The sequence below is a fragment of the Tyto alba genome, unplaced genomic scaffold (assembly GCF_018691265.1).
Source record: "Tyto alba isolate M040663 unplaced genomic scaffold, T.alba_DEE_v4.0 Super-Scaffold_34, whole genome shotgun sequence".
NCBI lineage: Eukaryota > Metazoa > Chordata > Aves > Strigiformes > Tytonidae > Tyto > Tyto alba.
Genome location: NW_024881309.1, coordinates 5,812,671 through 5,839,899, shown reverse-complemented (window position 1 = coordinate 5,839,899; position 27,229 = coordinate 5,812,671). Strand labels below are relative to the sequence as shown.

At 54.6% G+C, this 27,229-nt stretch overlaps 3 protein-coding genes across 6 annotated transcripts; all 3 read left to right on the top strand.

The window, feature by feature from the left end:
- The first annotated feature begins 255 nt into the window (after positions 1–255).
- On the top strand, positions 256–6,884 carry LOC116962993 (prolactin-releasing peptide receptor-like). Of its 3 annotated transcripts, XM_032998357.2 has the most exons (5): positions 256–389; positions 2,292–2,354; positions 3,369–3,513; positions 3,681–4,298; positions 5,868–6,884. In XM_032998357.2, exons 4-5 carry the CDS (start codon positions 3,892–3,894, stop codon positions 6,499–6,501), a joined length of 1,041 nt encoding a protein of 346 aa, XP_032854248.1. In that variant the 5' UTR covers positions 256–389; positions 2,292–2,354; positions 3,369–3,513; positions 3,681–3,891; the 3' UTR covers positions 6,502–6,884. The 3 variants fall into 3 exon arrangements, with proteins under 3 accessions (XP_032854248.1, XP_032854251.1, XP_032854250.1); XM_032998360.2 differs by having other exon boundaries at positions 256–2,354; XM_032998359.2 differs by lacking the exon at positions 3,369–3,513 and having other exon boundaries at positions 256–2,354.
- Positions 6,885–8,017: 1,133 nt separating this feature from the next.
- Positions 8,018–23,127, top strand: RAB11FIP1 (RAB11 family interacting protein 1). 2 transcript variants are annotated; one of them, XM_042801529.1, is made up of 6 exons: positions 8,018–8,499; positions 11,856–12,298; positions 12,771–13,566; positions 14,542–16,848; positions 18,035–18,140; positions 20,001–23,127. In XM_042801529.1, the coding sequence occupies exons 1-6, from the start codon at positions 8,153–8,155 to the stop codon at positions 20,217–20,219; spliced, it is 4,218 nt and encodes a 1,405-aa protein (XP_042657463.1). In that variant the 5' UTR covers positions 8,018–8,152; the 3' UTR covers positions 20,220–23,127. The 2 variants fall into 2 exon arrangements, with proteins under 2 accessions (XP_042657463.1, XP_042657464.1); XM_042801530.1 differs by lacking the exon at positions 14,542–16,848 and having other exon boundaries at positions 8,025–8,499.
- A 623-nt stretch (positions 23,128–23,750) lies between these two features.
- BRF2 (BRF2 RNA polymerase III transcription initiation factor subunit) lies at positions 23,751–26,877 on the top strand. The gene is made up of 4 exons (XM_032998345.2): positions 23,751–24,064; positions 24,514–24,573; positions 24,869–25,190; positions 25,887–26,877. Exons 1-4 carry the CDS (start codon positions 23,905–23,907, stop codon positions 26,596–26,598), a joined length of 1,254 nt encoding a protein of 417 aa, XP_032854236.2. The 5' UTR covers positions 23,751–23,904; the 3' UTR covers positions 26,599–26,877.
- The last annotated feature ends 352 nt before the right edge of the window (positions 26,878–27,229 follow it).

The window sequence follows — 27,229 nt, the reverse complement described above, 5'->3', positions numbered from 1 at the left end:
GCTCATTGAAACAGGTGATTCTGGCTTATTTTCCCCACCAGGACCAGCTCTGGGACCTGTCACTGCTCAGAGCCGGTCTGTGTGACAGTGCAGTGCCTGAGGGGCGAGGGCTTTCCAGGGCTGCTCGGGTTCAAGGTGCCTTGTGGGGGCCAGAGCATCCTCCAGCCCCCCACTGCCCACCTGGGGGGTGCTGGGTGCGGAGGAGCAGGAATAAAGGCTGATGAATTCATTGCTCCTAATTCCTCCAGAGGGAAGGGAACACGCTGTGAACTGGAATGCTCGCGGAGCACCGGCCCCTCGGCCCGATCCAGCAGCTGCATTAAGCCATTTCGCTGGGTGCAGATTATATAAGGAAACCCAGGAAGAAAAGAAAGGCGAAGCGGGTTAAGGTCGGCACCAGTGAATTTGCACGGCAGCCCCTTCTGCTCTCAGCGTGTGTTGGGGAAGCGCCCAAGCAGCGGCCGTCGCGCTGGCTGCTGCCTTCCCAAGAGCGGCAGGAGCCTGGCAGCGAGGGCCCCCCCTGTCCTGGGTGTGAGGACTAATACCAAAAAACCTCACCAGTCACTCAAACCCATGACACCCCCGTGGGTGCGTGGGGACAGAGCTGTCACCCCCCTCCACCATCCCCAAGCCCCTTGCTGGAGCCTTGGGCTGTGGGATGGCTTGCCCAGCCCCGGCTGCAAATGCAGCGTGGGACCCCCGAGAGCCACAGCCCGTGGCTGGGGCCACCGCAGCCCCAGCAGTGGGGAGGGGGGGTACTTTGGGGGAGATGCTCTGTCCCCCCTTCCCGCAGCCCCTGGCAGCAGCACGCTCGCCCCGTCCCGCATCCCGCGCGGCAGCATCTCCTGGAGGGCTTTGGCATAACCATGGCAACTGCCAGGTAATTAATAGACGAGTCTCAATGTCATGGAGACAAAACAGGCGCAAACGTGGACACGGGGCCGCACGTCCACCCAGCCGGGCACGGCGGGCCCCGGTGCAGGATGCGGCCCCCAGTCACACTGCGGGTGGCTGGTGCTGTGTCCACCCGGTCAGCACCGTCACCCCATGGCAGGGACATCCCCTCGTCACCCCGCTGTGAGGGTGGCACGTGGCAGCCCGTGTCCCCTGGGCAGGACGGGGCTCTGCACCCACTGGGCACGTAGAGGCAGCCCCGAGCAGGATGGGTGCCAGCCTCTGAGACAAGAGCAGCGCTGGCGAGTGCCTGGTGGCTTAAAGACTTTTGGGGGTAACTGAGAAGAATTTTGACAGAGAAGGGAGATGCGAGAATGATATTTTAATGCAGAAAAGGCTCCTGCTAGGCTAAAAGCGGCTTCAGAGGCTTTAGCTCTTCCAGGCTGACTTGTGCCCTGGGACTCTGTGGGCTTTGCGCAGGGCGCTCGGCACGACAGTCCTGGGCTCAGCCCCGAGCCCTCGCAGCCTGGCGGGGCTGGGTGCCGTTTTGGGGTGGCTTTGCTGGGTACCTGGTGCTGCACAGCTCCAGCTGTGTGCACGGTCACACCCCAAAGCCCCGGGGGAGCTGTACGAGACACCCCCGAGAGCCAGGGCTCCCCCCAGGCTTTGCCTGTGCAGCAACGTTTGTGCTTTCCCCTGCTCAGGGCTGGTCCCTGCACCTCCACCGGGCACAAGTCGCAGCCTCTCCTGCCTTTTGCACAAGCAAATTCCAATTAATAAATGCAGGAATGCCCTTTTATTTTCTGCATAAGTGGCTAATTATTTGATGCATGAGTACCCCCTCCGTTCACCCATGAGCACCCGACTAATTGCATGAGGGTTTAAATAGTGCAGACCTGAGCACCCAGTGGGTGCGCATGTGAGCACCCCATTAATGTCCTTGGGTGCCCGGCTGGCTTGGGTGTGAGCCCCCATTATCTCAGGAGTCTGGTGCAGGGCAGAAAGCGCAGGAGGAGGCCTGAGTCTGGGGATGGGGGAGGCGCTTCCCCAAATACCTCTTAATTATTTACATTTTCTGTTGTCTCAATACCCGTGCCACGGATGAGACCCTTGCGTTAATTGCAATAAACTAAATGAAGTAAAACTTGCTCCAGCTGAAATTGCTCTGCCCTGGTCCCTCTCCTCGCCAGGAGGGCTGGATCTGGCCCCGCTCCCCGAGCAGGGGCAGCCGGCTGGGACCGAAACCGCTGGGGTCTCAGAGTGCCCTGCCAGCTGCTGAGAGGGGCACCGGGGGGCGAGTGGGGTGTCCGCTCCCCCCGGGCAGGACCTGCCCAGCCCGTGGGGAGGCGGCTGCCTGTGAACGCTGCTGGGCGGCACGACTTAATTCTTTGCTGCAGGCGCTGGGTCTGGGGACGCGTGTGGGGCTGAGGACGTATCTCAGGAGGAGGCTTCTGCACATGGTAATTTATTTACGGGGGGGGGGGATTTTTACCTGGTGATGCTCAGCTGGTAAAATGCCTCCCCGAGCAGAACAAAGAGCGGCGCGGGGCTGGCTGTGGGGGGAGGTGGTTGCACGGCTTTGAATTCAGCGGCAAATGTTCAATAAGAGGGACTTTATTCTGAAATGCCTCTTCTGTCTCCGCATGCATCCTTTGCGGTGGGGTGCCTTGCAAACGCGTGGGGTGAAGCAGGCACGGTGCATGGAAGTTGATCTAAAAACCCAGTTAATGTGAATTTGGACTGTGGAGCTTTTGGGGGGCTGCTGAGACGCGTTACAAAACTCTCTGGCTGGGTGCAGCTCTCCATTGGGATCCCCTGCGGGCTCCCAAAATCTGCTGGTGGGTTTCGGTCTTACTACTAGATCAGGTACGTGAGGGCTTCAGGGTGAAATAATGTCTGGTACTGAGAGAAATAAACAGGGTTGGCATATCCTGTGCTGGGAAAAAGTGAGAGATAATATATGGAAATAGCCCAGGAAATTAAAGTTGGGCTGCAGTGGGTGGTGAGATGATTCAGTGGCAGGAGGGAGGCAGGGGACCCGGGAGCAGCCCGGGAGAGGGGCCGGCACCGTCCAGGGGGTCCCGGGGGCCCGGCAGCGAGCACGGTGTGCCGGGGATGGGAAAGGTGCTGCCTGCGCTCCCCTGGGGCCGGCTGCTGCAACTGATCTAATTTTTGCCCCTGAATTCCCTCCTTGCCCCCCATCCCGTTCCCTTCGCAGCCGGTTACGTGAAAGCCGGGCGTTGCTTTCCGCAGGACCGTGCCGGGGTCTGTGAGAACATCTCGGCTGAGCCCCCCGAGCCGCAGCAGCGAGGAAACCCAGGCTGGCTGCTGCAGCCCTGGCGTTTGAGGAGAGCCTGGTTAATCTCATTAGAGGGATGGATGAGTGGGGTGCAGGCGCACGAGGCTCCGAGGCAGTGCAAAAGTAGCAGAGCATCTTTATTCATTTACCCATTTATGTCCTTTGTTATTTCCAGAAACATTAGGAGCTATTTTCTGGCTCCGCTGCCGCTTCCCTTTTCCTTCTGCCAGCAGCTGCCCCTCTGCGCCGGCTGGGCTGGGGCAGAGGCAGGATTGCTGCAAACACTTCACTTAAAGGGGTGTTGATGAGCCCAGTTTTTGGTAAGTGCTTGCCCTGAGCCCGAGGTCAGTCCCACCTCTTTTCTCCTTCTCTTCCCTGCCCCGAGCCGCAACTGCTGCTGAGCTCTGGGCTGTCTCTCCCTCCCGATACAGGGCTGCTCACCGGCATCGCCCCTTTTCTGAGCCTGATTTTCCATTTCCCTCCCCAGGACGAAGCCGCCATCCCGAGGAGCCCCCCCCGGTGTGGGGCAGGGTCCTGTGCAGCTGCAGGGGGGGAATAGCCACAGCAGAGCCGTGACGAGGAGCAGGATGCACCTCGTGGGCACCTGAAACCCGCGACTGCTGGATTTTGGAGTGCCAAGGCTGGTTGAGACAGGGGTTTTCTCACCTGCCTGTGGGCAGGGGGGCCTAGCCGCAGGCATGGAGGGGGACGGGGATGTGGCCAACGCCACCGCCTACAAGCTCGCCCTGCAGAACCGCCCCAACGCCAGCGCCCAGTTCACCGGGGTGCAGCTCATCCAGTCCTTCAAACCCCTCATCATCCCCTGCTACGCCCTAGTCGTCCTCGTCGGCATCTCTGGCAACTACCTGCTCCTCTACGTCATCTGCAAGACCAAGAAGATGCACAACGTCACCAACTTCTTCATCGGGAACCTGGCTTTCTCCGACATGCTGATGTGCGCCACGTGCGTGCCCTTCACCCTGGCCTACGCCTTCAACCCCCAGGGCTGGGTTTTTGGGAAGTTTTTGTGCTACTTCGTGTTCCTGATGCAGCCCATGACGGTCTACGTCTCCGTCTTCACGCTCACAGCCATCGCAGTCGACAGGTAAGTGCCGGTGGGGAGGATGGCTTGGGGGGGTCTGGGTCTGTCCCCCCCGACCCCCTCAGGCTGCTGCTCGCTCAGCTTGGAGCATTAAGTGCCAAACACTCAAAATTGGAAAAGGAAAAATTCAGGGGGGGTTGGCAGGCTCTCTGCAACTGTTTCTTTAGTGTCAAGACTCAGGCTCAGGTGGAGGAAGCGTGGTGGGGTGTTTGGCTGGCTGCTGGTCTGCACGGGGAAACACTGTTGTGCGGTTTCAAAGAGATGTTGTGTGGTTTCATGCCTGCCAGTATGAAGCCATCTTCATTGAAATATGGCCCATGCGTGGCCGGGGCTGCGCTCCCGGCAGGCGCGGCTCTCACCCAAGGGCTCGTTGGAGTTTGCACCCAGATCTTCATACTTTGCTGAGTGAATGTGCAGCCAAATCACGCTGTGTTCTGGCCCCTGGGTGGAGAGCCCTTGGGCCTCCCTGAGTACACCCGGGCAGGGTCTGACAGAGGGTGGTTTATAAAATCTGTGTTTTCATAGAGACCTCCTCTCATAAAAGATGCTCCGAACCCTGTGGGGATGGGTGCGATGCCGGCAGCGCTGAGAGTGCCTCTTGTGCCTCTGGCACGGGTTTGCCTCTGCCCCGGGGGGAGAGCAGGACTGGACCATGATGGGAAGAGGGAAAAAAAAAAAAAACAAAACCAAACAAAACCCATGAAGATTTGAGCAGAATAGCTGAGAAAGTCTGAACTGCTGGTGGAGCCATGCTGCCCTCGCCAGGGGCTTGAAATGTCACCAGGAGCGCTGGAGTTATTTTGCTGTTCAACAAAACCCTTTCTATTTTGGGGGGGGGGTGAAAACAATTTGCTTGTTTCTCCAGCTAACGAGACAGCTACCTGAGACACCTCAGCATGCTTATAAAATGTCATTGGGATTTATCGCGAATGGATGATTTTAACCCAAATCCTCCAGCTCCAACGGAGGGGGGGGAGCACGTGGCGGCACCGGGCTTCTGCTGGTCTCGGACTTCAGCACGAGCCCGTGAGCAAAGCCCGGGAGGAGCTGTGGCTGCTCTCCTCTGCGCGGGCAGCGGGGCCGCGCCGGGCGCTACCCAGCATCGCAATATTCCACGTCGCAGCAGCGCGTCCCAAGCAGCGCGGGCAGAGCGTTCGGTAGTGGAAGAGCCACGTAAAATCTAATTACGTTCCCCGAAGATACCTCGCTGGGAGTTTATTTAGGGCCAGGCCTTGATCATAAGGTGAGGCAGCGCCGAGAGGAGGGGAAGGTGCTCAGGGGAGGAGGAAGGCAAAGCGGAATTGCCGGCTTTTATTGTCATTCCCCGAGTGCTGCCTGCGGTGCTCAGGGCAGGGCCAGGGCCTGGCTGCGGGAGGGATGCTCTGTGCCCGGCCCCGCCAGGCACCCCACTTCCCAAAACAGAAGTGACCCGGTGCTTCCGTGGGCCCCATGGCAGAACAAGGGGATGATGCCCCCCTGCCCCCTCCCGGAGCCCTGCTGCCAGCCCCCCCTTACCCCGGGCTGCCCGGGGGATGCTCAGGGGCTCGGGCTCCCCCATTTTTCTCCCCGCAGGTACTACGCCACCGTGCACCCCCTGAAGAAGCGCATCTCGGTCACCAGCTGCATCTCCGTGGTGGGGGGCATCTGGCTGCTCTCCTGCGGGCTGGTGGCCCCCGCCATCGCCCACACCTACCACGTGGAGTTTCGGCAGGAGGGCTTCGCCATCTGCGAGGAGTTCTGGATGGAGAAGGAGACGCAGCGCCTGGCCTACGCCTACGGCACCCTGATCGTCACCTACATCCTGCCCCTCTCCGCCGTCTCCCTCTCCTACATCTGCATCTCGGTGAAGCTGAGGAACCGCGTGGTGCCCGGCCACCCCACACAGAGCCAAGCCGAGTTCGACCGCCTGAGGAAGAGGAAGATCTTCCGCCTCATCGTGCTGGTGGTGGCGGCATTTGGGGTCTGCTGGCTCCCCATCCACGTCTTCAACATCATCCGGGACATCGACATCAACCTCATCAACAAGCACTATTTCCTCCTCATCCAGCTGCTCTGCCACTGGTTCGCCATGAGCTCCTCCTGCTGCAACCCCTTCCTCTACGCCTGGCTGCACGACCGCTTCCGTGGGGAGCTCCGCAAGTTGTTCCCCTGCAAGAGGAAGATCATCCCCGCCAAGAGCTGCGGGGCTGCCGGCGGGGTGCTCTGAGGGGGGGGTCCCCCCTCTCCACACCCTCCCCGGCCCTTCGCTTCATCCCGTGCACGGCAGAGCTCTCCTCGCTGCCGAGGGGCCGGGGATGCCCGTCCTGCCCGTGGGACCGGAGGAAAGCGGGGGTCCTCCTGCCTGCCGCGGGGTTTGCAGCACGGGCTGCAGCATCCTTCCCCACGCCCGCCCTGCGGCGGGGCGGCAGGGCTGCATGTTTGCTTCAGGATCTTGTGGTGTCATTATTTGAAATTAATGGAGGAAATGGGCTTGCGGGAGCGCGAGGGAGGTGTGAAAAGCATTTTGCTGGAGTGACAGCCGTTAGTAGCTGCCTGTTTCATTAAATGAATCATACAGCACTCATTAAATCGATTTTCGGGTTTTGGAAATGGCATTTCTCCTGCGAGATTGTTTTGGAGAAGCGCCGGTGCTTTTCCTGCCACGCTGCTAGCCCTGCACACCCCCGGGTCACCCTACAGCCCCCCAGCCTGCGTACGTACCCCCATCTCCCCACCCCTAGCCACGCACCCGCCTGTAGGCACAGGCACCCACATACTGCCCTGGGACACAGCCCCACACGCGCACAAACACCCCCCCGTGTACACATACACACGCCCCTGTACACGCACAGGGCTGTATGCACACACCTGTACATGCACACACCTGTACATGCACACACCTGTACATGCACACACCTGTATGAGCACCTGTACACACCTGCACATGCCACAGACACCTGAACACCCCTGCACACCCCTCCACACACCTGTGCATGCCACACACATCTGTACAGACTTCTCCATACAGCTGTACATGCCACATACCCGTGTACACCCCTGCACACACCTGCACATGCCACATACACCTGCACACCCCTACACACCCCTGCACCCACTTGTCCATACAGCTGTACACGCTGCACACCCCTGTACATGCCACACCACTGCACACACCTGCACACACCTGTACATGCCACACCCCTGCACACACGTGTACACACCTGTACATGTCACACACCCCTGCACATGCCTGCACGCACATGTACACACCTGTACACACCTGTACATGCCACACCACTGCACACACCTGTACACACCTGTACATGCCACACCCCTGCACACACCTGCACACGCCTGCACACACGTGTACACACCTACACACACCTGCACACACGTGTACACACCTGTACACACCTGTACATGCCACACCACTGCACACACGTGTACACACCTGCACACACCTGTACACACCTGTACATGCCACACACCACTGCACACACCTGTACACCCCTGCACATGCCTGCACACACGTGTACACACCTGCACACACCTGTATACACCTGTACATGCCACACACCCGTGTATATCCCTGCACGTACCTGTACACACACCTGTACGTGTGACCCGGGCCCCGCCCCTCCCTCCCTCAGGCCCCGCCCCTCCCTCAGGCCCCGCCCCTCCCTCGGGCCCCGCCCCTCCCTCGGGCCCCGCCCCATGCTCTCGCGAGAGGGGCGGGGCGACCGGGCGGGGCGGGAGCGCACCGGGACGGGCACCGGGACGCGCCGCCGCCGCTCCCGCTCCCCTCCCGCCGCTCCCCCCCGCTCCCCCCCGCTCCCCCCCGCTCCCCTCCCGCCGCTCCCCCCCCCGCTCCCGCCGCCATGTCGGGCCCGGCCGCGGCCCCGGCCTGGGCGCCCACCCACGTACAGGTGACGGTGCTGCGGGCGCGGGGGCTGCGGGCCAAGGCGGCGGCGGGCGGCGGCGGCAGCGACGCCTACACCGTGATGGCGCTGGGCCGCGACAAGTTCTCCACCTCGGTGGCCGAGCGGTGCCAGGGGCAGCCGGTGTGGCGGGAGGAGGCCACCTTCGAGCTGCCGCCGCCGGCGCGGCCCGCCGCCCTCCGCCTCACCGTGCTGCACCGCGCCCTCGTCGGCCTCGACAAGTTCCTGGGACGCGCCGAGGTCGACCTGGCGGCGCTGAGGGACGACGGCGGCCGGCGGCACTCCAGGTGGAACCGGGGACCCGGGGCGGGGGGGGCTCCGTGCCCCCCGGGGGGCGGACGGGGGTGGGGTCCTGTGTGCCCCACGGGGGGAGGGATGGGGGGGGCTGTGTGCCCCATAGGGGATGGGGGGGGGGGGGCCTGTGTGCCCCATAGGGGATTGGGGGGGGATGGGGGGGGGGGGGGGCTGTGTGCCCCATAGGGGATTGGGGGAGGGATGGGGGGGGTGGTGTCCTGTGTGCCCCACGGGGGGAGGGATGGGGGGGGGGGGCTGTGTGCCACATAGGGGTTGGGGGGGGGGCTGTGTGCCCCATAGGGGAATGGGGGAGGGATGGGGGGGGTGGGGTCCTGTGTGCCCCACGGGGGGAGGGATGGGGGGGGGGGCTGTGTGCCCCATAGGGGTTGGGGGGGGGGGATCCTGTGTGCCCCATAGGGGATTGAGGGATGGGGGGTGGGCCTGTGTGCCCCACAGGGGTGTGGGGGGGATCCTGTGTGCCCCCCAGGGGTCAGGGAGAAGGATGGGGGGGCCCTGTTTGCCCCATGGGGGATGGGCAAAGGGATGGGGGGGCCCTCAGTGCCACATGGGGGGTGCCCTGTGTGCCCCATGGGGACTGAGCAGCAGGATGGGGGAGCTCTCTGGGCCCCACAGGGCTCGGGGAGAGGGGTGGGGGGGGTCCCAGTTCCCCGTGGCATGTCCTTGTTCCCCATGGAAACTGCTGTGCCCCATAGGGTTGGGGATCTGTGGGGGACCCTGTGCCTCTGTGAGGGCCCATGGGTGGTGACCCCTTGGGGCAGGGTGTGGGTCAGCCCCCCCAGAGCTCTGAGTTGCCTCCCCGCTGGAAGAGGCCAGGGGTCCCTGCGGCTGCCGGGCTGGCCTGGGGAAATGTGGCCGGTGCTTTTCCAGGCAGTCCTGCCTCGCGCTTGGCTTTGATTTTTAAATATTTACACGCGAGTGCTAACAGTGTACGCTGGGAACAGCCAGATTGACCCAAGAAACTTAATGCATTTAAAATGCCTTCGCCTTCCAACAGAGAGCGAGCACAGGCTGCTGCCAGCTGTTTATACATTTTTCTTAATGAATACTTAGCAGAGCCTAAGCGCGTGTAAGAGTTGATAATCTGGTGTTATATGGGCTGGCTTCACTGTTGTCAGCACAACATCGGGCCGGGAGACTTTTCCTTTAATACCGAGTGCCAGCTCTGTGTCATCCTTGCTCCTTTGAACATAAACACGGGGACGGTGCGCTGAAATCCCAGGGGTGGTTACTGGGAGGGTTTTACTGGGAGTCAGCAGCCTTGTAATGTGGTTTGTGGTGGCCGGTGAGTCACCTTCCTCTTGCTCACCTGAGCAGATTCGGGTATGAACGCCGGCTGGGCCAAAGCTGAGATCTGTGTTGTGTTTCTTGACGGCCGACAAAGCCGTCGGGGCTTATGGAGCCTTAATTACATCGTGGCCGTCATTAAGGTTGTGTCAAGCACTAATGTGTTTACGCTGCGGAGGCTGACGTGCCTTCAGTCAGCAGAGTTCAGGGAGTCAGCCCTGCGAGGCGAGCGCTGCCAGTCCTCTGGGCTGGTGTCTTTGTGTCTGGGCCAAAGGAAAATTGTGAGGGGGAAAAAAGAAAATACAACTTTGATACTCGCGGGAAAACTTTGGATATTTCCAGTTGCTGGTGTCATCCCCCCAGCCCTTGATTTCCTGTTTGAAGCCCGTTTCTTTTGTCATCGCTTAGCTGCCGTGGTGATGTATCACCATAAAGGGCTGGTTTTACTTGGAAAAGAAATGCGTGTTGGTTGACAGGTGCACACTAACATAATAAACGAAATTAAGATTTTATATTTTGTCATTCTAGGGAGGGAGGTTGTCAGTGTGTTATTTGCTTCCAGCTGCGCTGAGGCAGACGTGCCGGCGTGCTTCTCGACGCGATGGCCGTGTGTCGGGGCTAAGCTGCCTTTCGCTGAACACGTAGTTTGCATTTTGGGTGCTGTTCGACCAGGGCCTGCTCTTCCCCCGGGGCAGAGAGCGCGCAGAATGAACTGTCGTGGCACTGGGTGAATGCAGGATGCTCCTAGAAATCACGCGGTTTAGAACAAAAGTGCCCCGTGCTGGCTTGCATTAAAGGCAAAGGATCTGTGCTTCGCTTGCCACTGTGGGACTGTGGCTTTAGGGACCTGATAAAGCCGAACGTCTCCTTATAAAATCCCTTCCCTGGTGCTGGTGTCTTGTAACTTCAGGTCTGAAGAGCTAACCCTAGCGCAATGCTTGAGCATTCATGTCCCTCTAATGTGTTTCTCTAGAGCAGATTTCAGAATTCATCTCCTTCAGTTAACGCTGATTAGTTTTGAATTTTCTCTGAAGCAAATTGCCTTTTCCCGTTCTCTTTCACTGCTTCCCATGCACCTTCAGAGGACTGAAGTGCAAATTTGTTGGAGAGGCAGATTTGCATGCTCTGTTTGCTTCCTTTATTTTCCATGCACCAGCCCGTGAGGAGGAAGAAGCCGGCGGTTTCCAGGCGGCCTTTCCTACCGGTTCTGTGGAGTTGGGAAGTCTGTGGCTCCAGCAACAGACAAAAAGTATTGGTGCACAGTGCTGATAATTTTCTTTGCCAGCCCTAATGTGGTTTGAATGCTATTGTGTGGTACCTGAGCACGCGTGATAGCGGCGTGCAGATGGTGGTTTTGCAGTTTAGGATACCCCGAGCACTTACTTAATATGCAGAGCTTAATATTCTGGAGCTGCATTTCAGAAAAGGGGTAAGGTTTTGTCTGTAATGAATGCCCTTCCTGGGGCACTCCAGTCACGAGCTGGTAGAGGTGAGTGGAAATCCCCAGACGGTCGGTAAGGCTTGGTTTGGCTCTCCTTGTGTTGATTAGGGGTTCCTTAGCTTAAGAGGCATTAAGATAGCAACTGAAAAGAAGCTGGAATGAAAGGTATGAGGGTGTGGGACCTGCGTGCAAGCTCTCTGGAACCAGTGTCAGCTCTCTGAGGCTGCTTCTGTCCAACCCACTTCAAAGTCCTAGCGAATTTCGGGAAGCCAGATAAAAGCACAGAAGAGAGTGGCTGAGCTGAAAACCAGGAATTCCATGTTGTGTTTCGTTTCTTCTGTTTTCTTTAACCCATCCTGATCTGGGTTTTAAAACAAATTTTACTAATTTTCTATTTGTGATAAGATACGTTTTCCTTGTCACCCAAAGCCATATCATTATGATGTAGTTGTAAGATCAAAGGCTTTTTTGTTTTGTTTCAGGTTTGGTTTTTTTTTTACACTAGGCTTATTTGGTTTTTAAAAAACAAAGACCCTCTGTTGCTCTAAATTAGCCTTGCCTCTCAAGAACTGGTTTGTGAAAGAAATCTCCTTGTTTCTGCAGGTGGTACAAGCTTCGCTCCAAACCAGGGAAAAAAGAAAAGGAGAGAGGGGAGATCGAAGTGGATATCCAGTTTATGAGGAGCAACATGACAGCCAGCATGTTTGATCTCTCCATGAAGGACAAGTCTCGCTCTCCCTTTGGCAAGCTCAAAGACAAGCTCAAGGGGAAGAGGAGCAGTGGCCTTTCCGACACAGCGTCAGCGATCATTCCCAGCACGACTCACTCCCCCGCCGACAGCGAAGATGAGTCAGTCGAGAAGGAGAAGAAGAAATCGAAGTTCAAAACCCTGTTTTCCAAACCTGGCCTGCAGAAGACCTCCCTCTCCCAGTCCATGTCAGTCCTACCGACGCAGCAGCCCGTCACCAAGAGGATTCGGCTTCGGCCCAGTGACTTCCAGTCGCAGTGGGACGACAAGGAGTCTGAGGCCTCTTCGACCTCTGAAAGTGAGTATTGGCACTCACTGCACTCATGAAGCACAAAGCCTTTCTCCAAAGGTTTGCTTGCACTTCTCAGAGTACTAGTTCGATTCTTCTTAAGGAGCAGGTCCCTAGCAAGTCGCTTCTGTCCGCAGTGGTGGGTATGCACGTCGGGCGTTAGACGCGCATGGCTAAGCTTACCGTGGGATATCAGAGAAAGTGGGGGGCTGTGCGAGCAGTGTCTGCACGTGTTGGAGTGCAGCTTCACCGTAAGTGATCTGTGCTGGGTTTAGGTCATTGAACGGCGCCTGTGACCCGGTCTGCTGAGGGCTGGCAGGGGTAGGGGACCCAGAAGGTTTGGGAGTGGCTGGTATGGTCGTGCTTGCATGTTTCTGTTGCTACAATCTGTTAAAGACTGAAGCGCTGAGGTTGCCAGTAGCGAGTGTCAGAGGAAAGGATGTTCTTGCATCTTGAATTTCTCCCTGTTTGTTGTTTCCAGAAGCCTTTGGAAATGCCCTGGAAGAGAAGTCCTCTCCTTCTCCTGTATTTAAATCTCGTAAAACAGCAACTTTGGACAGCAGACAACTAAACCAAGTAACTACTAACCACACCAAGAAAGAAGGGCTCTCTTTATTCAGTGGCCTTAAATCCAAAAGCGATCCTGTCTCCAAGTCTAGTCTGTGTATCAATGGCAGTCACGTTTATATGGAAGAGAGTGCGACAAAGGACAACACTCCAGCCTCTTCCCCCTCTCCTCACAACTTCAGGAGGAAGCAGCTCTTTGCTTCAGAAGAGAACCTGTCTTCTAGATCTGCTAAAGGACCTGAAGAGACGGGAGGAACATCTCCTACTCATGCTTTCTCTGGGTCTACATCCTTGGAGACCTTCAAATCTATGACTTTGCCTTCTTACAAATTACTTAGCAGTGAAGAATACCTGGAAGCCAGTGTTCCTCCCACTTTCGAGGTTATTAAAGAGACCAAAAAAATGGACCACAAAAAGTCTGCCTTGCTCTCTCTGGTCACTGGGAAGAAGGAGGCAGTGAAGACCAGTGATGCTGAGAATATTCCTGGCAAGACCCTGCAGGATGAGGAAAACAAAGTCCCAGAAGAGAGGAGTGAACAAGAGGCCAAACCTCTTGAAACTCCTGCGGATTTAAGCAGAGGGAATCCCTCAGGAGACAGTCACCGTGCAGAAGATGTCTTTGCAAACAAGCAACCACTCAACCCTTTCGAGGAAGAACGGAAACCTGAAAAAGCTGCTGCGCCAGCGAAGACCAAAGCTGTCAAGCCGAGGTCAGTCGTGTTTGCTTCAGAGGGTGACAGAAGTAGCGATGTGCAGCGGTGGCGAGAGGCTTGAACCGGGCTGCTTCTTGCCACAGAGCAGCACTTCTCACCTTGGCATCCTGCCTGCGGCAGAAGCGTGTTGCTCTGCAGGGTACCCGGGGGCTTTAACCTGGCCGTTGGGCGCTTTGCTAACAAATAATAACTCTGAGTCCCTTCTTGGTATGAAAAAGAGATTGATAGAGGGGTGTTCCTTATACGTGGTGCTGAAATAGTGGCTCTCTGAGTGCAGGCATCTTTGCAGGTACTGCAGGGGTGATTTTTCTTGCTGGATCTTTTGCAGAAACTAACGTTCTTTTGTCTGAGCTGCGTGGCTTGAACATACTCAGGGGCTAAAATACCAGTTCTAACATCTCTACTTTTCTCTTCTGCATTTCGCTGTGGTCTTCAAAAGAGTTAATCTCGGAGCCCTCTGCTTTTGACTTTGTTCACAGCAACTTGAAGGACATTTGTGTGAATTTCTACACAAGGCTTTTTCGGAAATTCTGCTCCTTTATCCTCCTTCGTATATGTGTGTGTATATGTGTGTGTGTGTGTTTATATATATATGGGTGTGTCCTACTAATAAGGCCATGCTTTGTGTCTGTTTCTAACTCCTTATTTTCAGCGCTTCTCATGTTTAAACATCTTGCATATGAAGTGTCATACTAATAAAATTGCTTGGGGTGCAAAAGATGAGATAGTGCTTAAAAGCAGCTACTGCAGTAACCTCTGCAAACTCTACAGCAGAAGTGTTCTGACATAAAGCGAGTGCTTTGTAGAGGCACCTTTAAGTATGTAAAGTCTATCAGATAGGCTCTGAGTTCTCTTGCAAGTATAATTCATCTTCAGTGTTACGAGTTGATGGAGCCTGGTGCTAAAGCTTGTCTGTTCCTGCCTTGTGTTGCATCCACAAGTGACATGCGAGTTTTTTGTCCCTTTTTGCAGACTGGGCGTGTCTTCAGAGGAGGAAACCAAAGCCACTCTTCCTACTCTTGCACCTGATTCCCTTCCTACTTTTCTTTCTGTACACCATAGTGGCAATAACCCTTTTATTTCTAAAATGGGACAAAAAGTCCAAGTGCCAGACTCTGAAAGCATTACTCGTTCTCCTGCATCTCTTGCGTCTCCTCCTTTTGCTGCAGAGCTTTTGAATGGCAAGAACCCCTTTACTCCCGAGCGGGACAGGGCGTCTGCAGCCCTGGATCCGGAAGGCATTGCCCGTTTCCCCTCATCCCACCACCTTTCAGCCTCCGTTCCCAAAGCGCCTCTTCCTGGGCAGGTCTCTGGGAGTGGTAATAATCCTTTTGCTTCTGAGTGGGGGCAGAGCTCACAGGGCCACGGTCCTGAAAGCTCTGATACGCGGGCTGCCTGGGGTCTCTCTTGCCCACCCGCACCTTCTCTCCCCTCTGATTGTCATTTTAATGACAATAACCCCTTTGTCTCCAAGCTTGGGTGGGAAGCAGGCGCACCAGGGTTCAGAGCTGTTGCCAGTTCTTCCCCTTTCTGCCTTCCTTGCGATGAAGACTGTTCCTCAGCAGAGCACGCTGCTGAGCTGAAACACTCTGGTCGTGGTGCTTCAGGGAGCTCTTCAGATGGGGCTTTAACTAGCAATGTCAGAGCTGGATCAAACCCTCTCGGCACCCTTTCTGGCAACCCTGGTCTGGCTCCAAAGAAGCGGTGTGATTCTCCCCAGCTTCAGGTTGAGACTTCTTTGAAAAGTAGTAAGCTAGGCAGCAAGAAGTCTGCGTCTTCTCTCCGTGATGGATCGGAGGGTGTTACGTCAGGTGGTGAGGATTTGGATGGGCAGGAACCTGAGAAGCAGTGCTCTGATTTCAGTGAAATGTTACTGAAGGGTTCAGATGCAACAGGAGAGGAAGCAGGCTTTGCTCGCGAACTGGAAGCAGGGTGCTCCACCTCATCAAAACTCTCTAGTGACAGCACAGGTCCCATCCGAAGCGGCGAGGCTGCTGTTCAGGGTGGTGTGGAAGTAGGTGGTGTAAGTACTGAACCCTGCACGGAGGATGACAAAGACTTTGCACCTCTCTCAAAGTGTAGTAATAGCCTCTTGCCAGAGATCGGTGCTGAACAGCCAGCTTCCCTGGAGACGGAGCTGAAGGAGAAGCAGGGGATCTTTGAAAGGAGATGGGAAGAGCGTGCGCCCATGTTGGAGCCCCAAGCAACTCCACTTGATAAAAATGACTCCTTTTCCCAAGTAGGACCTGCCAAACCAACCTTGGGAGCTTGCACGCTGTCCCCTCGGGGAGCCGATGTAGGGAGGGCTGGCGGCGGGGTGCTTGTCACACCAGAGCCAGCACCACGGCTGTCTTTAACGCTGAAGCAGTGCCCCTCGGTTTCTCAGGCTGATGAGTTGAGTGGTGATGGTGTAAAATCTGCGCCTGGGCTCCTGTTACCTAATGAAAAAGCCTCAGATGCTCATGGGTGCCTCCCCCAAAGTGGTTCATTAGAGTCTGTCGCTCCTCCGGTGACGCCCAGAGATGACGGCAGTAAGAGGCATTTAAAAAATGAAGGTGATGATGATTTATTTGACTGCCTTACAAATCTAAAGTCTGCCATTCCTGTTACTGGAGACCGTGGTTCAAAACTGGCCGGTCTTCCAGTTATTCTGGAGGGAGGCTCCGATGACGAGCTGCTGGGTGACTGTCAGGAGAACCGCGGTGTCACTGCAGGGGATAGAAACGTTTCAGAGACTGGAAAGCAGTCCCTGGATTTAATGCCTTTGCGTGAAAAACTGGAAGAGCACTCTGATAGCTCTGCTGCAGCCCAGGTAACCCTGGCCACTCCAGGAGGAGAAGGAGGTGCTCCTGGTGCTGGTGAGCCAAGCAAATCAGCCGTGCTGCCCACCAGGGCAGGTGTTCACGGTATCAGCAACCAGGTAGTTGACTCAGGCTTAGGTACGACGTCTCATTCCAGGGAGCATAGTAGTCATTTTGAGAAACAAGAACTGAAAGTAAGCGCAGGTGTTGAGGAGGTTGCAGAGTGTGACTTCTTTGAGCCTTCTGTTTCCTCTTCCTCCCTGTCAAGTCTTTCCCAGCCCTACTCTTCCTCTCATTCCCTTCTTTCCAACACCCCAAGTCGTAGAGCAGAGTCTCCGAAAAAGCCAACAGCCGAGGGCTTCGCAGATAAAGCAGGAAATTCTGGCAAGAAGAAGCTGCTTCAGGCATGGGTTTCACCCTCTGAAACATACCCTAACCAAACTCAGCAGAGTGGTGAAACCGTGTCTCCTAAGCACAGGTGAGACAACATGGGGAACACAGAGAAAGTATCTCGGTGCTGATGTGAGCCTTGCTTTTGCTTCCCGAGAGCGCAGATCTGTCTCTCCAGCTGCAGGAATTTACTGCGCTTTGCAGTGACGTGGCATCGTGCAGCCTTAACTTCCTCTGGCCTGTGGATTTACTGGGGCCTGTCGTGCCAGCGTAGGATCATTGCTGGCACCAGGTCAATCTGTGTAGTTATGAAGGGTGCCCAGAGAGCTTGAGGGGACCTGCCATTCATCACAGCGCCACTTAGGAAAAATGTTAGGGAAACTTGGTCACAGTTTAAGAAATGGGGTCATTTCATCGCATGGGGAAATGGACTGCGATTCATCCATTTTTCAGAAATGGGAGAACAGTCACGGGAAGCCTGATAAACTGAGATGCTTCCTTCCCTGGCCAGCTGGGCTCCTGAGCCTCGAAGGGAACCGCAGCGAGCGGTGCAGCCAAAGCCTCTGTCCCCCCAACGCGCGGCTGCTTTCCGGAGCTGTCTGCAGCTCCTGCTGCTGTTACCCGGGGATCAGAGCCGCTGACCTGGCAGCCCTCGGTGCTTTATCTGCAGAACTCTGTCGAGGGTCTGGGATGCTTCTGGGCCGACATTTGCTGAGATAGAAAGAAATTTTTCTTCCTATATTGGTAATATAAATCCCGCTTGAGCAAATGAAGATAGCACTTTTTGGCAGCTTATGGCGTAAGTTCAGATTGGAAAAGGCATAATACGTGTTTGTCCCAGCATAGTGGAAGTATTTGATATGTTGCAAGAACCACAAATGTGTTCTCATTAGGAAAGTCAGGCTCAAATACTAGTGTGTGAGAGATCAGAGTAACTGCTGCTGTCTGCTGTCTTCTCGTGTAGACTGGCCTGGCTTTTCTTTTGTGACATACCTTTCAGGATGAAATGGTTCCCTTGTTACTGCTTCTTTATCTCCAATGCCTTAAGTCAACAAAGATAGCAAAAAGAGAACTGGAGTATACTTTTAAAAAGCCTAAAGCTTGGACTGAAAGGCCTTGTCTTCCTGAAGCTGGATCTCTTTATCTCTCTGAAGATAGGGAAGGGTAGGAATTTTCCCCAATTTCTTGCTATATTTTCTTTTAGTCTGAAGATCTGTGTCGTGCTGGTGTTGTGTGTACTGCCTAAATAACATGAGCCTATTTTCATGTTACAGACTCCATCCTGTGAAGCCAATGAATGCCACAGCAAACAAGGCTCAAAGTAAAAACCTGAATGTCATCAGCACTATGAATGAAAAGCTGCTCGAGGTGAACGTGAAGGTATGGAGGAAGGCGGCGCTTTAACCAAAACTTAAGCAGTAAACTGAATAGAGTTCATGTATTTGAGATAGTCTGCCCAGGCTCATATTTCATATATCCTGAGCAGAAAAAGAACTGTGGTTATTAGACTTTGGGGGGCATGAACTTTCCTTTTGTCAGTCCTCAAAAGTGGGGACAGTCTTTAAATAAGTTTTTTTTTTTTTTTTCTTGCAAACTGATCTATAATAGCATTGGTGCCTCTTGTTTGCGGAGGGAGCTGCCTAACTTGGATCTGCACAGAAAATTGGTCACTGTTTATTGTCAGATGTGATTAGTCCCCAAAGCTCATTTTCCCCCTGAAATAAGTATGTGGCTCTTGAAAGCCAAGAAAGTGAAAAAAGTAACCTCAGGGTGACTGTTACCTTGTAATGTGTTGCATTAATACCCCGTGCAGATTGAGAGACCAGGCAGCTGCCACTGGAGTACGGCTGCTTCCTAAAAGCCTAGCTGTGCAGCTTGCATAATCAGGCAGGTTTAAAGGAGATTTTTGCATAATCTTGGCCTCAGAAGAGACCCCCAGGCTTGAAGCATAGCTTAAAAGACATGTTGATCAGAATGGCTACAAGTGTGTCTGGGTCAGCAGGGAAAAACCCTGGGAGCTGTTACTGGCTCTAAGGGGGTTTTGAGGAAAATGAAAAGCTAGCACCAAAATAACTGTAGTGCCTCCTTCTGGCGTAAGTGGAAAAGAAGAAAATGTGAGTTAAGTAATTCAAACTGACATGCTGCTATTTTGAATGAGTTGCAAACCTGTAGTTAGTATTCTGGCGTGGTGCTCTGATTCTGCCTAAGAAATCATGCTTGATGCAGTCACGCCAGCCAGCTGTACGCATGCTCTCTGCGGAAGAAAAGCCTGGGCTGGCGGTCTGGCTTAGTGTCCCAGAAGCTGGAGGAGTTGGCAGAAGCTGCTAAGTACCTGTCAAGTTTGCTTTAGGGTTAAAAGCAGACTTTTCAGTGTAGCTGTGTTGCGTTTTCACAGTGATACCTGCAGTAAGAGGGAAATGGCAAAGGCCTAGGTGGGTGTTTCTTGTTTAACCTGAATTTGGCGTCTTTGGTATGTTTTAAGCAAGAGCTGTCCCAGCGCTGGTCTATAAATGATGGTCGTTGATGGTGCATGGCTGCAACTCCCATGTGTCTTCGCTCAGCTGGATGGGCTGCTGGCTGGAGTCAGCACGACATTCTTTCAGCGTAAATTGGAGAAGAGTTGAATTACAGAACTGATACTATGCAAAGATTTTATGCTAAAACTGATGGCCTAGTTACTGCCCGTAACGTCTGTCTCGCTCTGAGCCTGCCTTCTGTTTTGGACAGAACTGCCTAAGCTCTATAAATTGTGTCTCTGTGCCATAAGTAGCACGCACTTACTCTGATGCAGTTGCTCTTTTTTCCTCCTAATACTTCCGAATAGCTATTCCACATGCTGGAAGTGCGTGAGCAGATAGTGTTTTGTATGAATTTTCCCAGGCTAGGTTTGCTAATGGCCCAAGACGTGCTTTGGAGCAGAAGGCTTGCCTGGCCTGCCAGCCTCTCCCTGCCGTTGTTAGTGCCGTGGCCGTTGTGCAGCTTGGCTCTGAGCAGCCTGCTCTTCCTGATCCCAGAGTGCTCATGACTGATGTTCTGAAATGTTGTTTGGATGGAACTTACTTTTTTAAAAGATATGAAGCACGGTAATACCTCTGAAGAGCAGCTGTGTTTCTGCAGACGCTGTATGCAGAGTTGTTTATTGATGCTTTAAATGCCTCAAGCCAGCTACCAGATACATTCTGTTGCTGTTTTGAAATGCCCGTATGTCTGTAATGACCCTGCCCTTCCTCTCTCTCTCAGAAATATGATCCTTCAGACCCTGCCTATGCTTATGCTCAGCTAACACACGATGAGCTGATCCAGCTGGTCTTGAAACAGAAGGATACAATTACCAAGAAAGATGTCCAGGTGCGTGAGCTTGAAGACTACATCGATAACTTGCTTGTCAGAGTCATGGAAGAAACCCCAAACATTCTTCGTGTTTCGACGTCTGGAAACAAAAAGGCCGGAAGGATGTAAACGGTCTCGAGACATTGGTTGAACAAAGGATTGAATTCCCGCCAGTGGAATTTGATTAATAAGGAGATGATGTGAAGTAGGTGGTACCGGTTGGGCTGCCCACAGAAAATGACCTCTTTCCTGTTTCTGTCTTGAGCAACTCTCGCTTTGATTAGTAGTTAGATCTTGTATATGGAGTCCAGAAGTGGAGTCAATTTACCATATTTATTTCTTGGTTTCTTTCCATTATTTGGGAAGATTTGTTCAGGCATCTAATCCAAAGGCTGATTGGGGTGGGAAGGATGAAGGGTTTTTGATGTGGTTTGCTTGCCAGCAAGGCACTGATGATCCTTTATGAAGATTTTTAATGGTTTTGTGTTGTAGCAGCTTTGATAGATCAATTGCTCTTCCCATATTTTAAGTTGTAGTGCAATATAAAATCTTGTGCTTGAGGATTTGATTTTTTTTTTTTTTTTTTTAATTATTAATAACTACACTGGAGAAGTCCAAAGATGTGTGCTTCACACCAGGGCTGTGTGGGTTGTGTTTTAGAAGTAATTAATCCCCTGGAAGTTGATTGCAAGTTAAACCTTAGATTGGAAAGGGAAGAAGCAAAGCTTAGTTAATCTCATAAAGTACATATTGTTTCAAAGCAGCTCTCCAAGGGGAAGGTTTACAGGTTTTTTTGGTACAGGAAACACTGAGATGTCATGGTATGTTTGTTTACCATAGGAATGGTAGCAATGAACTGGGGGCAAAGGTGCATTTTTTAAATTGGAAGCTGTTCACTTACAGACTTCAAATTCCTGATTGAAAGGTGGTTCAAATGAAGGAGGCAAAGGTACGCCTGGTTTCCGTTCTGTAGTCTTAAATAGGTGTGGATTTCACAGTCCACGTGCATGGCCCTTGTCTCTTTGACACCGTTGCAGTTTATTAAATTTAAATATCTTGGATTTTGGAGCTGGGGCTTACCTTGGAATGACCTTCAAAGGTGAACAGTCTTACGCTTTCTTTTGTGCATTCCTTATAGAGCCAGGAGAGGAACCAAATTGCCCTCCCTGGGAGTGGGAGCAGTCACAGCACTAGTGCTCAGATCTGATGTGGTTTTCTTTGTGACTTGCTGCTCAGAATGGAATGAAAACTTTATGCAGCTGAGAAAGACTGCTGTTTTTTCTAGAGAATCGGTACCTCTCGGTCTGCTTCCTTAATGTGCGGCTGCTTTGCAGCTCAAGAGAGACAGGTGTGTTCTCCCCTCCGTCTCATCGGACAGCAAACAACAGCACAGCGCTCTGGAGCAGCCACCACAACAGGCTTCCTCCACGGAAAAACTAGCTGTGGCTTTTTTTTGGTGAGCTCTTGTCAAAGATCAAAAAAATCAGATGCCTCTTTGCGTCTCTGGGATTTATCAGGGTTGCAAGAGCCCATAAAAGGCTTAGCAGAAAGTTGAAATATCAAAAGAGTGGGTAGCAGAGGACCAAAGCAAATGCTTCTACCTTTGGAAGTTGAAAGGGTCTTTTGAGTCACTCCTGGCTTAGCTCGAAAGGGGTGAGTTTTTAACTCAATTTTTCTACAGCAAAGCACTTTATTGAGGGACTAGACCAGCTGGATCGACTATCAACCTGTTAGTAGTCTGCTTACTATTTTCATAAAACACTGAAAACTACTGGAGACTTCTCAAATACTGTATTTTTGTAGTGAAGAGTAGTTGAATATATTTTCCTAGAGATGTATGCATTTATTAGAAAATACAAAAAAAGCTGTTAATTACATTTTTATTACTGTAAACTGACTAACTACCAAAGTCTGGAGCTTTCCTGACAGAACTGTCCTTCATGGGAAGCCTTAAGCATTAAGTCTTCGAAGACTTCAGGTACTTTTTTTCTATTTTAGCAGATGTCTTCAGTGAAGGGGTTATTTCTTTCCTACTGTGCCCTCTTCTGTGAATGATGGGTCTGTAACGCTGGTCTTAGTGGCATCTTTAGCTCTTGCCTGGTGTTTTTAATTTTGAGTGGTACTGGTTGGCCTTACTGAAAACTGCTGCTGCTTCTCGTGCCTTGAAAGAGTGAGGAAGATGAAGGATTAATTTGTTTCCTCCTTGTGTTTTGGTGGATCTCTGGAAAAAAAAACATTTGCCTATACCTCACTAATGAACTTGTTTTCTAGACTTTATTCCACAGATTTCTGATGTTCTGGTTCAGAGAGTCAGAAAAACCAGTTGTGCCTTTGAATGGTGGCTTAACGGTTCAAAAAAAAATGATGGTGTTGGTGGTTATTACTGGATATGTGGGAAGCAAGACTGGACTCTTGCTTTTGCTCATTTTAAAACAATAGGGGTACTACTGGGTCGTTGGCTGCTGAAGGCACCGCGATGCTTTCGGAGTATGGATTTTCTGAAGTTTGGATAATGAGCGTTTCTGTTGGCTGGAACGGTACGTACACAGAGATGAAGGGGTGATATGTGCTCTTAGTGGTCTCCTTGGAGATGAAGCCTTAGAACTCGTAATATTCTGTCCTGGCAGCGTTTTTGCCAGCTGCAGCCGTGTTGGTTGAGGTGGACCCTGGGTCGTGTCTGCCCGTGGCCCCCGGGGTTGTTCTTTGGTGGTCGCGGTTCCCTGCTGCGAGGTCACGCTCCCGCACCAGCCACACTTCGACTTCCATGGCCGTGGAAGCATTGCATAGGCTGTGTTCCTCAGGCTTTTATTGGCAATATTAGTTTTAAAGGCTTTCTTTGGCATAAGGGGTCTGGCATTTTGTGTTCGTGCTTCACCTTGACTTTAAGGGCCTTAAGAATCAAATGTATTGTTTTATTATTGAAGGATCTGAATGTATTTTTCCCTGTTTATCCTGTCTGCTTTTAGCTTGGGTACCTATTTGTTTTTAAATGCCTTTTGGTTTCATGGAACACTAAAATAAAAATACCTTAAATCCAGTGTTCTGATCACTTTGTCTTTTTTCCTGAAAGACCAGTTTCAAAAGAGCCTCATCCCCTCCTCGTGACCGGGTCTGCTGCCCAGAACTCCTCATCCTCAAGGTATTGTTGGGCTGGTTCCATCCCTGGGAGCTCGTGGTGCAGGAAGTTCATGGTAAACACCTCCCAGGGTGGGGAAACCTGATGGACGAGCTCATCCACATCATGAGAATCGATCACGAGAATCCAGAGTTTCTGTGAAGCAAAAAAAAAAAAAAAAAAATGATGTGTAAAAGGTTCTTCCCCAGGAACCAGTTAAATTGCCTCCTCACAGCACCGGTCCCAGCCCTTAATTGTAATGGCCCTCACATTGTGGGCAGCGGGTGAAAAGAGAGAAAATCAGCCTCCTGCTGTCTTGGGGCCATTTAGCCTGAAACCTGTCTGCGCCGCAGGAGCCCTGAGTGCTCATCCTCATCCTCGGCTGGGGATGAAGGGCGGGGGGGGGGGGGGGGGCCACCCCGAGCCCCCCCCGTGCAGGGGCGCGGCTCGGGCCCTGACAGCTCTTTAACGAGGACGGGGACGATGAGTAGTGTCTGATGAGTCTCCCCAGGGGAAGGTTTTTATAATTAATTTCGCGGGTACCCGCGGACGGCGGAACTGTCGGCGGCCGGAACGCGGCGTGCGGGGGGGGCGGCGCGCGGGCCGGGCGGGAGGCGGGGCGGACCGCGGGGCGGCGCCGCCATTGGTGGAGGGCGGCGGGTGCGCCCGCCTCAGCGCTCCCCTGGCGGCTCGGCGGCGATGGCGGCGGCGGGGCCCGGCCGCTGCCCCGGGTGCGGCTCCGCCGCGCTGGTGGAGGACGCGCACTACGCGCAGCAGCAGCTGGTCTGCGCCGCCTGCGGCTGCGTCCTCGCCGAGGGGCTCCTCACCACCACCTACGCCGAGGAGGAGCACCTCCGAGGTGCGCCCGGGCCCGGCGGTGGGGTCTGCTGCCAAAAAAAAAAAAACAAAAACCAAAAAAAAAGGCTGGTTTTGAGCGCTCGGCAGTGGGGCCGAGCGGCGAAGCGCGCTCCCAGCCGCCCTTTGCACCGCCCGGCGGGACCGGCCGCTGTGGGGGCCGGCCCGCAGCCCTCCTGCGCCAGCCTTTGGGCTGGGAGCCGCTGCTGAGCTGCTCGCTGGCGTTTACATCCCTTTAAAGCGTGCTGGAGCAGCCCTGAGCCCCTCGGCGATGGCTTGAAGAGATCCGGCTCCTCGCTGTTCACTTAACCTGTGCTGCCAGCCCTAGTTTAGTGGGCCCTGTCAGTTCTGATAATGGGAACCCACTTCCACGGGCACCTGGCTGCCCCAGATCTCTCTGGCTCTGTCCCTCAGAGTCACTGCGAGACCGGGCTAACCCTCACTGTTTTTCAGAGGTGGCGTATTCCCAGAGCACCGGCCAGAAAGAGCAGCTGAGCCGCTGCCTGCAGCGAGGTAAGAGCCAGCCGTTCACTTTCCTCCCCACACCGGTTCTCTCTTGCTGCTGCTCTGGTTTGTCGGACACGTTTCTAACGCTCTCTAAAACGGGAAAAGCCTGCGGTGATGGTGGCAGTCGGTTCTGTGTCCTGCCTTCAGCAAGCTGCCTCATCCGCACAAAGGGGCTTGGGCGGCGCTTTCGCGTGGGCCGCAGGAGCTGGGCTGCGCTCGTGCCTCTGGGGCTGGGAGAATGCCGGCTGCGCTAAGAGCTGTGCGGCAGAAGCTGCTCGCTGAGGCCGGCGTCTTCTCGCAGGGATCAGGCGGGTCCAGGATCTCTGCAAAGTCCTCCAGCTCCCGACGGTGTTTGAGGAGACGGCGGTGTCGTACATGCAGAGAGCTCTGCGGCACCCCTCCTTCCACCTGGTCAGTCTGGAGAAGAAGGAGCTCCTGGGGGGCTGCTGCGTCTTCGTGACGTGTCGGCAGCACAACTGGCCCCTGACGATGGGGACGATCTGCTCCCTCCTTTACGCGAAGCAGGAGCTGTTTGCCAGCGTCTACCTGGGCCTTCAGAAGGAGCTCGGGCTCTCTGTGCCAGCCCTGAGCCTGGTGGATCTGGTGAAGACGCACCTGAGCAGGTAACGGGGCCCTTTTCAGCCGTTTCAGAGTTCTGTGTTTGACATCAGTGGGTAGAAAAGCTTCTGAACCACGGCTGTGGCCAGGGCAGAAATCCACACGCACAGACAGGGTGACCCCTGCTGCTACACGAGCCTTTTCTTGCCGAGTGCTCGAAGGCAAAACCAGATCATCTGGAAAAGTATCCCCTCAGACAGTTTGCAGCCCCGTGTGCTAAGGGGGGGCCACATCTACCTGCAGCCTGCTGGGCTGGGTGGCAGCGCTGGTGCAGCGGCATCTAAAATTTGTGATCTGGGAGTGCACTCTCTTGTCTCTTGAATGACAAACTTCATCGAGTTCTTGCTCCAACCAGCGACTGTGGTACAACAGTCACCCAGAGGCGGATGCCAGCAGGACTGGCGCTTGCTGGTGGGCTGAGGGGGATGGCCCACGTGTGTGCTGGGGTTTTTACAGGCTCTGGTGGCTTTTTTGCCTCCCTCAATCACAGTTTGGGCCGGGATCCTTCTCTTCCTGCCCCTTTCTCCTCTGGTTGGAGAGTGGGCGGTGCAGCACTTAGCTAGGTAACCCGTGGCAGGAGCGGGGTGGGTTTGTCCCAAAGGACCCTGCAGCAGCTCCCAGCTCGAGCTGGATTGCTGAGGCGCTGCCCCGTGAGGCTTCCCGGTGCCCTGGTGCTACCAACGGGCTCTTTGCTCTTCCAGCTTTCGGCTGTTCCAGCACGGGGCCGACGTCCCAGCTCCGTTCGTGGAGAACAAGGAGAAGATGGTCGCCCGGACGATGCAGCTCGTGGAGCTGGCCAGCGAGACGTGGCTGGTCACCGGCCGGCACCCGATTCCCATCGTGACGGCCGCGGCGTTCCTGTCGTGGCAGTCGCTGCAGCCCGCCGCCCGCCTCGGCTGCACGTTCGCCCGGTTCTGCACGCTGGCGGGAGTCGACCTGCCGCCGCCGGCGCACCTGAGGCTGAAGGAGCTTCTCGAGATCCTCCTGAGAATGGCCTCCCAGCTCGCCTGGCTGCGGGTGTTCAACGTGGACAAGAAAACTGTGGTCAAACACGTCGGGGACCTGCTGCAACACCGAATTTTCCTGCTGAAAAACGCCTTCTGCATGGAGGGTGAGGAGGAGCAGCGTGCCGCAGCCCCGGGTGGGGGGTCCCCCGGCTCTCTGCCCGCAGCAGGAGGGGCAGCCGGGGAGGAGGGCTGTCCCTCGGGAGGGAAACGCCAGCGTGAGGGCAGCCCGAGGCCCTTGCTGCCGCCCTGCCTTATCAATCCAAGGAAGCGGCTGCGGACGGCAGCCCCCAGCGCTTCCGACTCTGCCATCACCGGCAACGAGCCCATCTCCGACCGCGAAATCGAGCAGTACCTGCGGGGCCCAGAGGAGATCCGGGCCCTCAGGAAGGCCAAGGCCTGGCTGTGAAGACGGTCGTTTCCATTGCGGTCCCGTGGCAGCGGGGACTGTGGGACCAAAAGCGTGAAACCCGGCGGTGACAGAGCCATCGCGCACCACAGGGACAGTCCCCCGAGGGAGGGGGGTTGTGGGGAGGGGGCGGGCTGTGACTTCTTTCATGTTCTGGGCCACAATGGGGCTTTTTATGGAGTGACTGCTTTGGGCTGTCACGTTTCTGTTAGAAATAAATAGAAGCGCAGGTGCCAGGACTGGTTTCTGGATTCTCCCTCACTGCAGCCTCTGGTAAAAGGTGTCTTGGTGTGTCCCAGCTCTGCGGGGCGGCGTCACGAGCGTGGCTCGTGGGTCTGTGGCGGGGTGATGCCCAGGGGAAGGTCTCCAGCACCTTCACTGGCGCCGGTTTTCCGTGGCGCTGCTCTGGCTTTTCCAGGTCTCACCTTGTGCTTCACCTCCTTTGGCAAAATGGGTCTGTGAGGGTTGAGGAGACGCCTTGAGTTGCTGAGACAAAACTACCCCATATCTGGTTAAATAGGGGATGGGAAGCTGCTGGGAAGCTGCGGCTGTGGCGCAGCTTTGCTCCGTGTGTGCGGCGCTGCCGTGCTGCTCGCTCGGTAAAACAGTGCCCGCTCCGTGCCTGGTAACC

Coding starts and splice junctions, on each gene's coding strand:
- LOC116962993 (XM_032998357.2), top strand. CDS start 3,892: ATGGAGGGGGACGGGGATGTGGCCAACGCCACCGCCTACAAGCTCGCC. Junction 4,299..5,867: donor ACAGCCATCGCAGTCGACAG/GTAAGTGCCGGT, acceptor TTCTCCCCGCAG/GTACTACGCCACCGTGCACC.
- RAB11FIP1 (XM_042801529.1), top strand. CDS start 8,153: ATGTCGGGCCCGGCCGCGGCCCCGGCCTGGGCGCCCACCCACGTACAG. Junction 8,500..11,855: donor GGCGGCCGGCGGCACTCCAG/GTGGAACCGGGG, acceptor TTGTTTCTGCAG/GTGGTACAAGCTTCGCTCCA. Junction 12,299..12,770: donor GGCCTCTTCGACCTCTGAAA/GTGAGTATTGGC, acceptor TGTTGTTTCCAG/AAGCCTTTGGAAATGCCCTG.
- BRF2 (XM_032998345.2), top strand. CDS start 23,905: ATGGCGGCGGCGGGGCCCGGCCGCTGCCCCGGGTGCGGCTCCGCCGCG. Junction 24,065..24,513: donor CGAGGAGGAGCACCTCCGAG/GTGCGCCCGGGC, acceptor ACTGTTTTTCAG/AGGTGGCGTATTCCCAGAGC. Junction 25,191..25,886: donor GTGAAGACGCACCTGAGCAG/GTAACGGGGCCC, acceptor TTGCTCTTCCAG/CTTTCGGCTGTTCCAGCACG.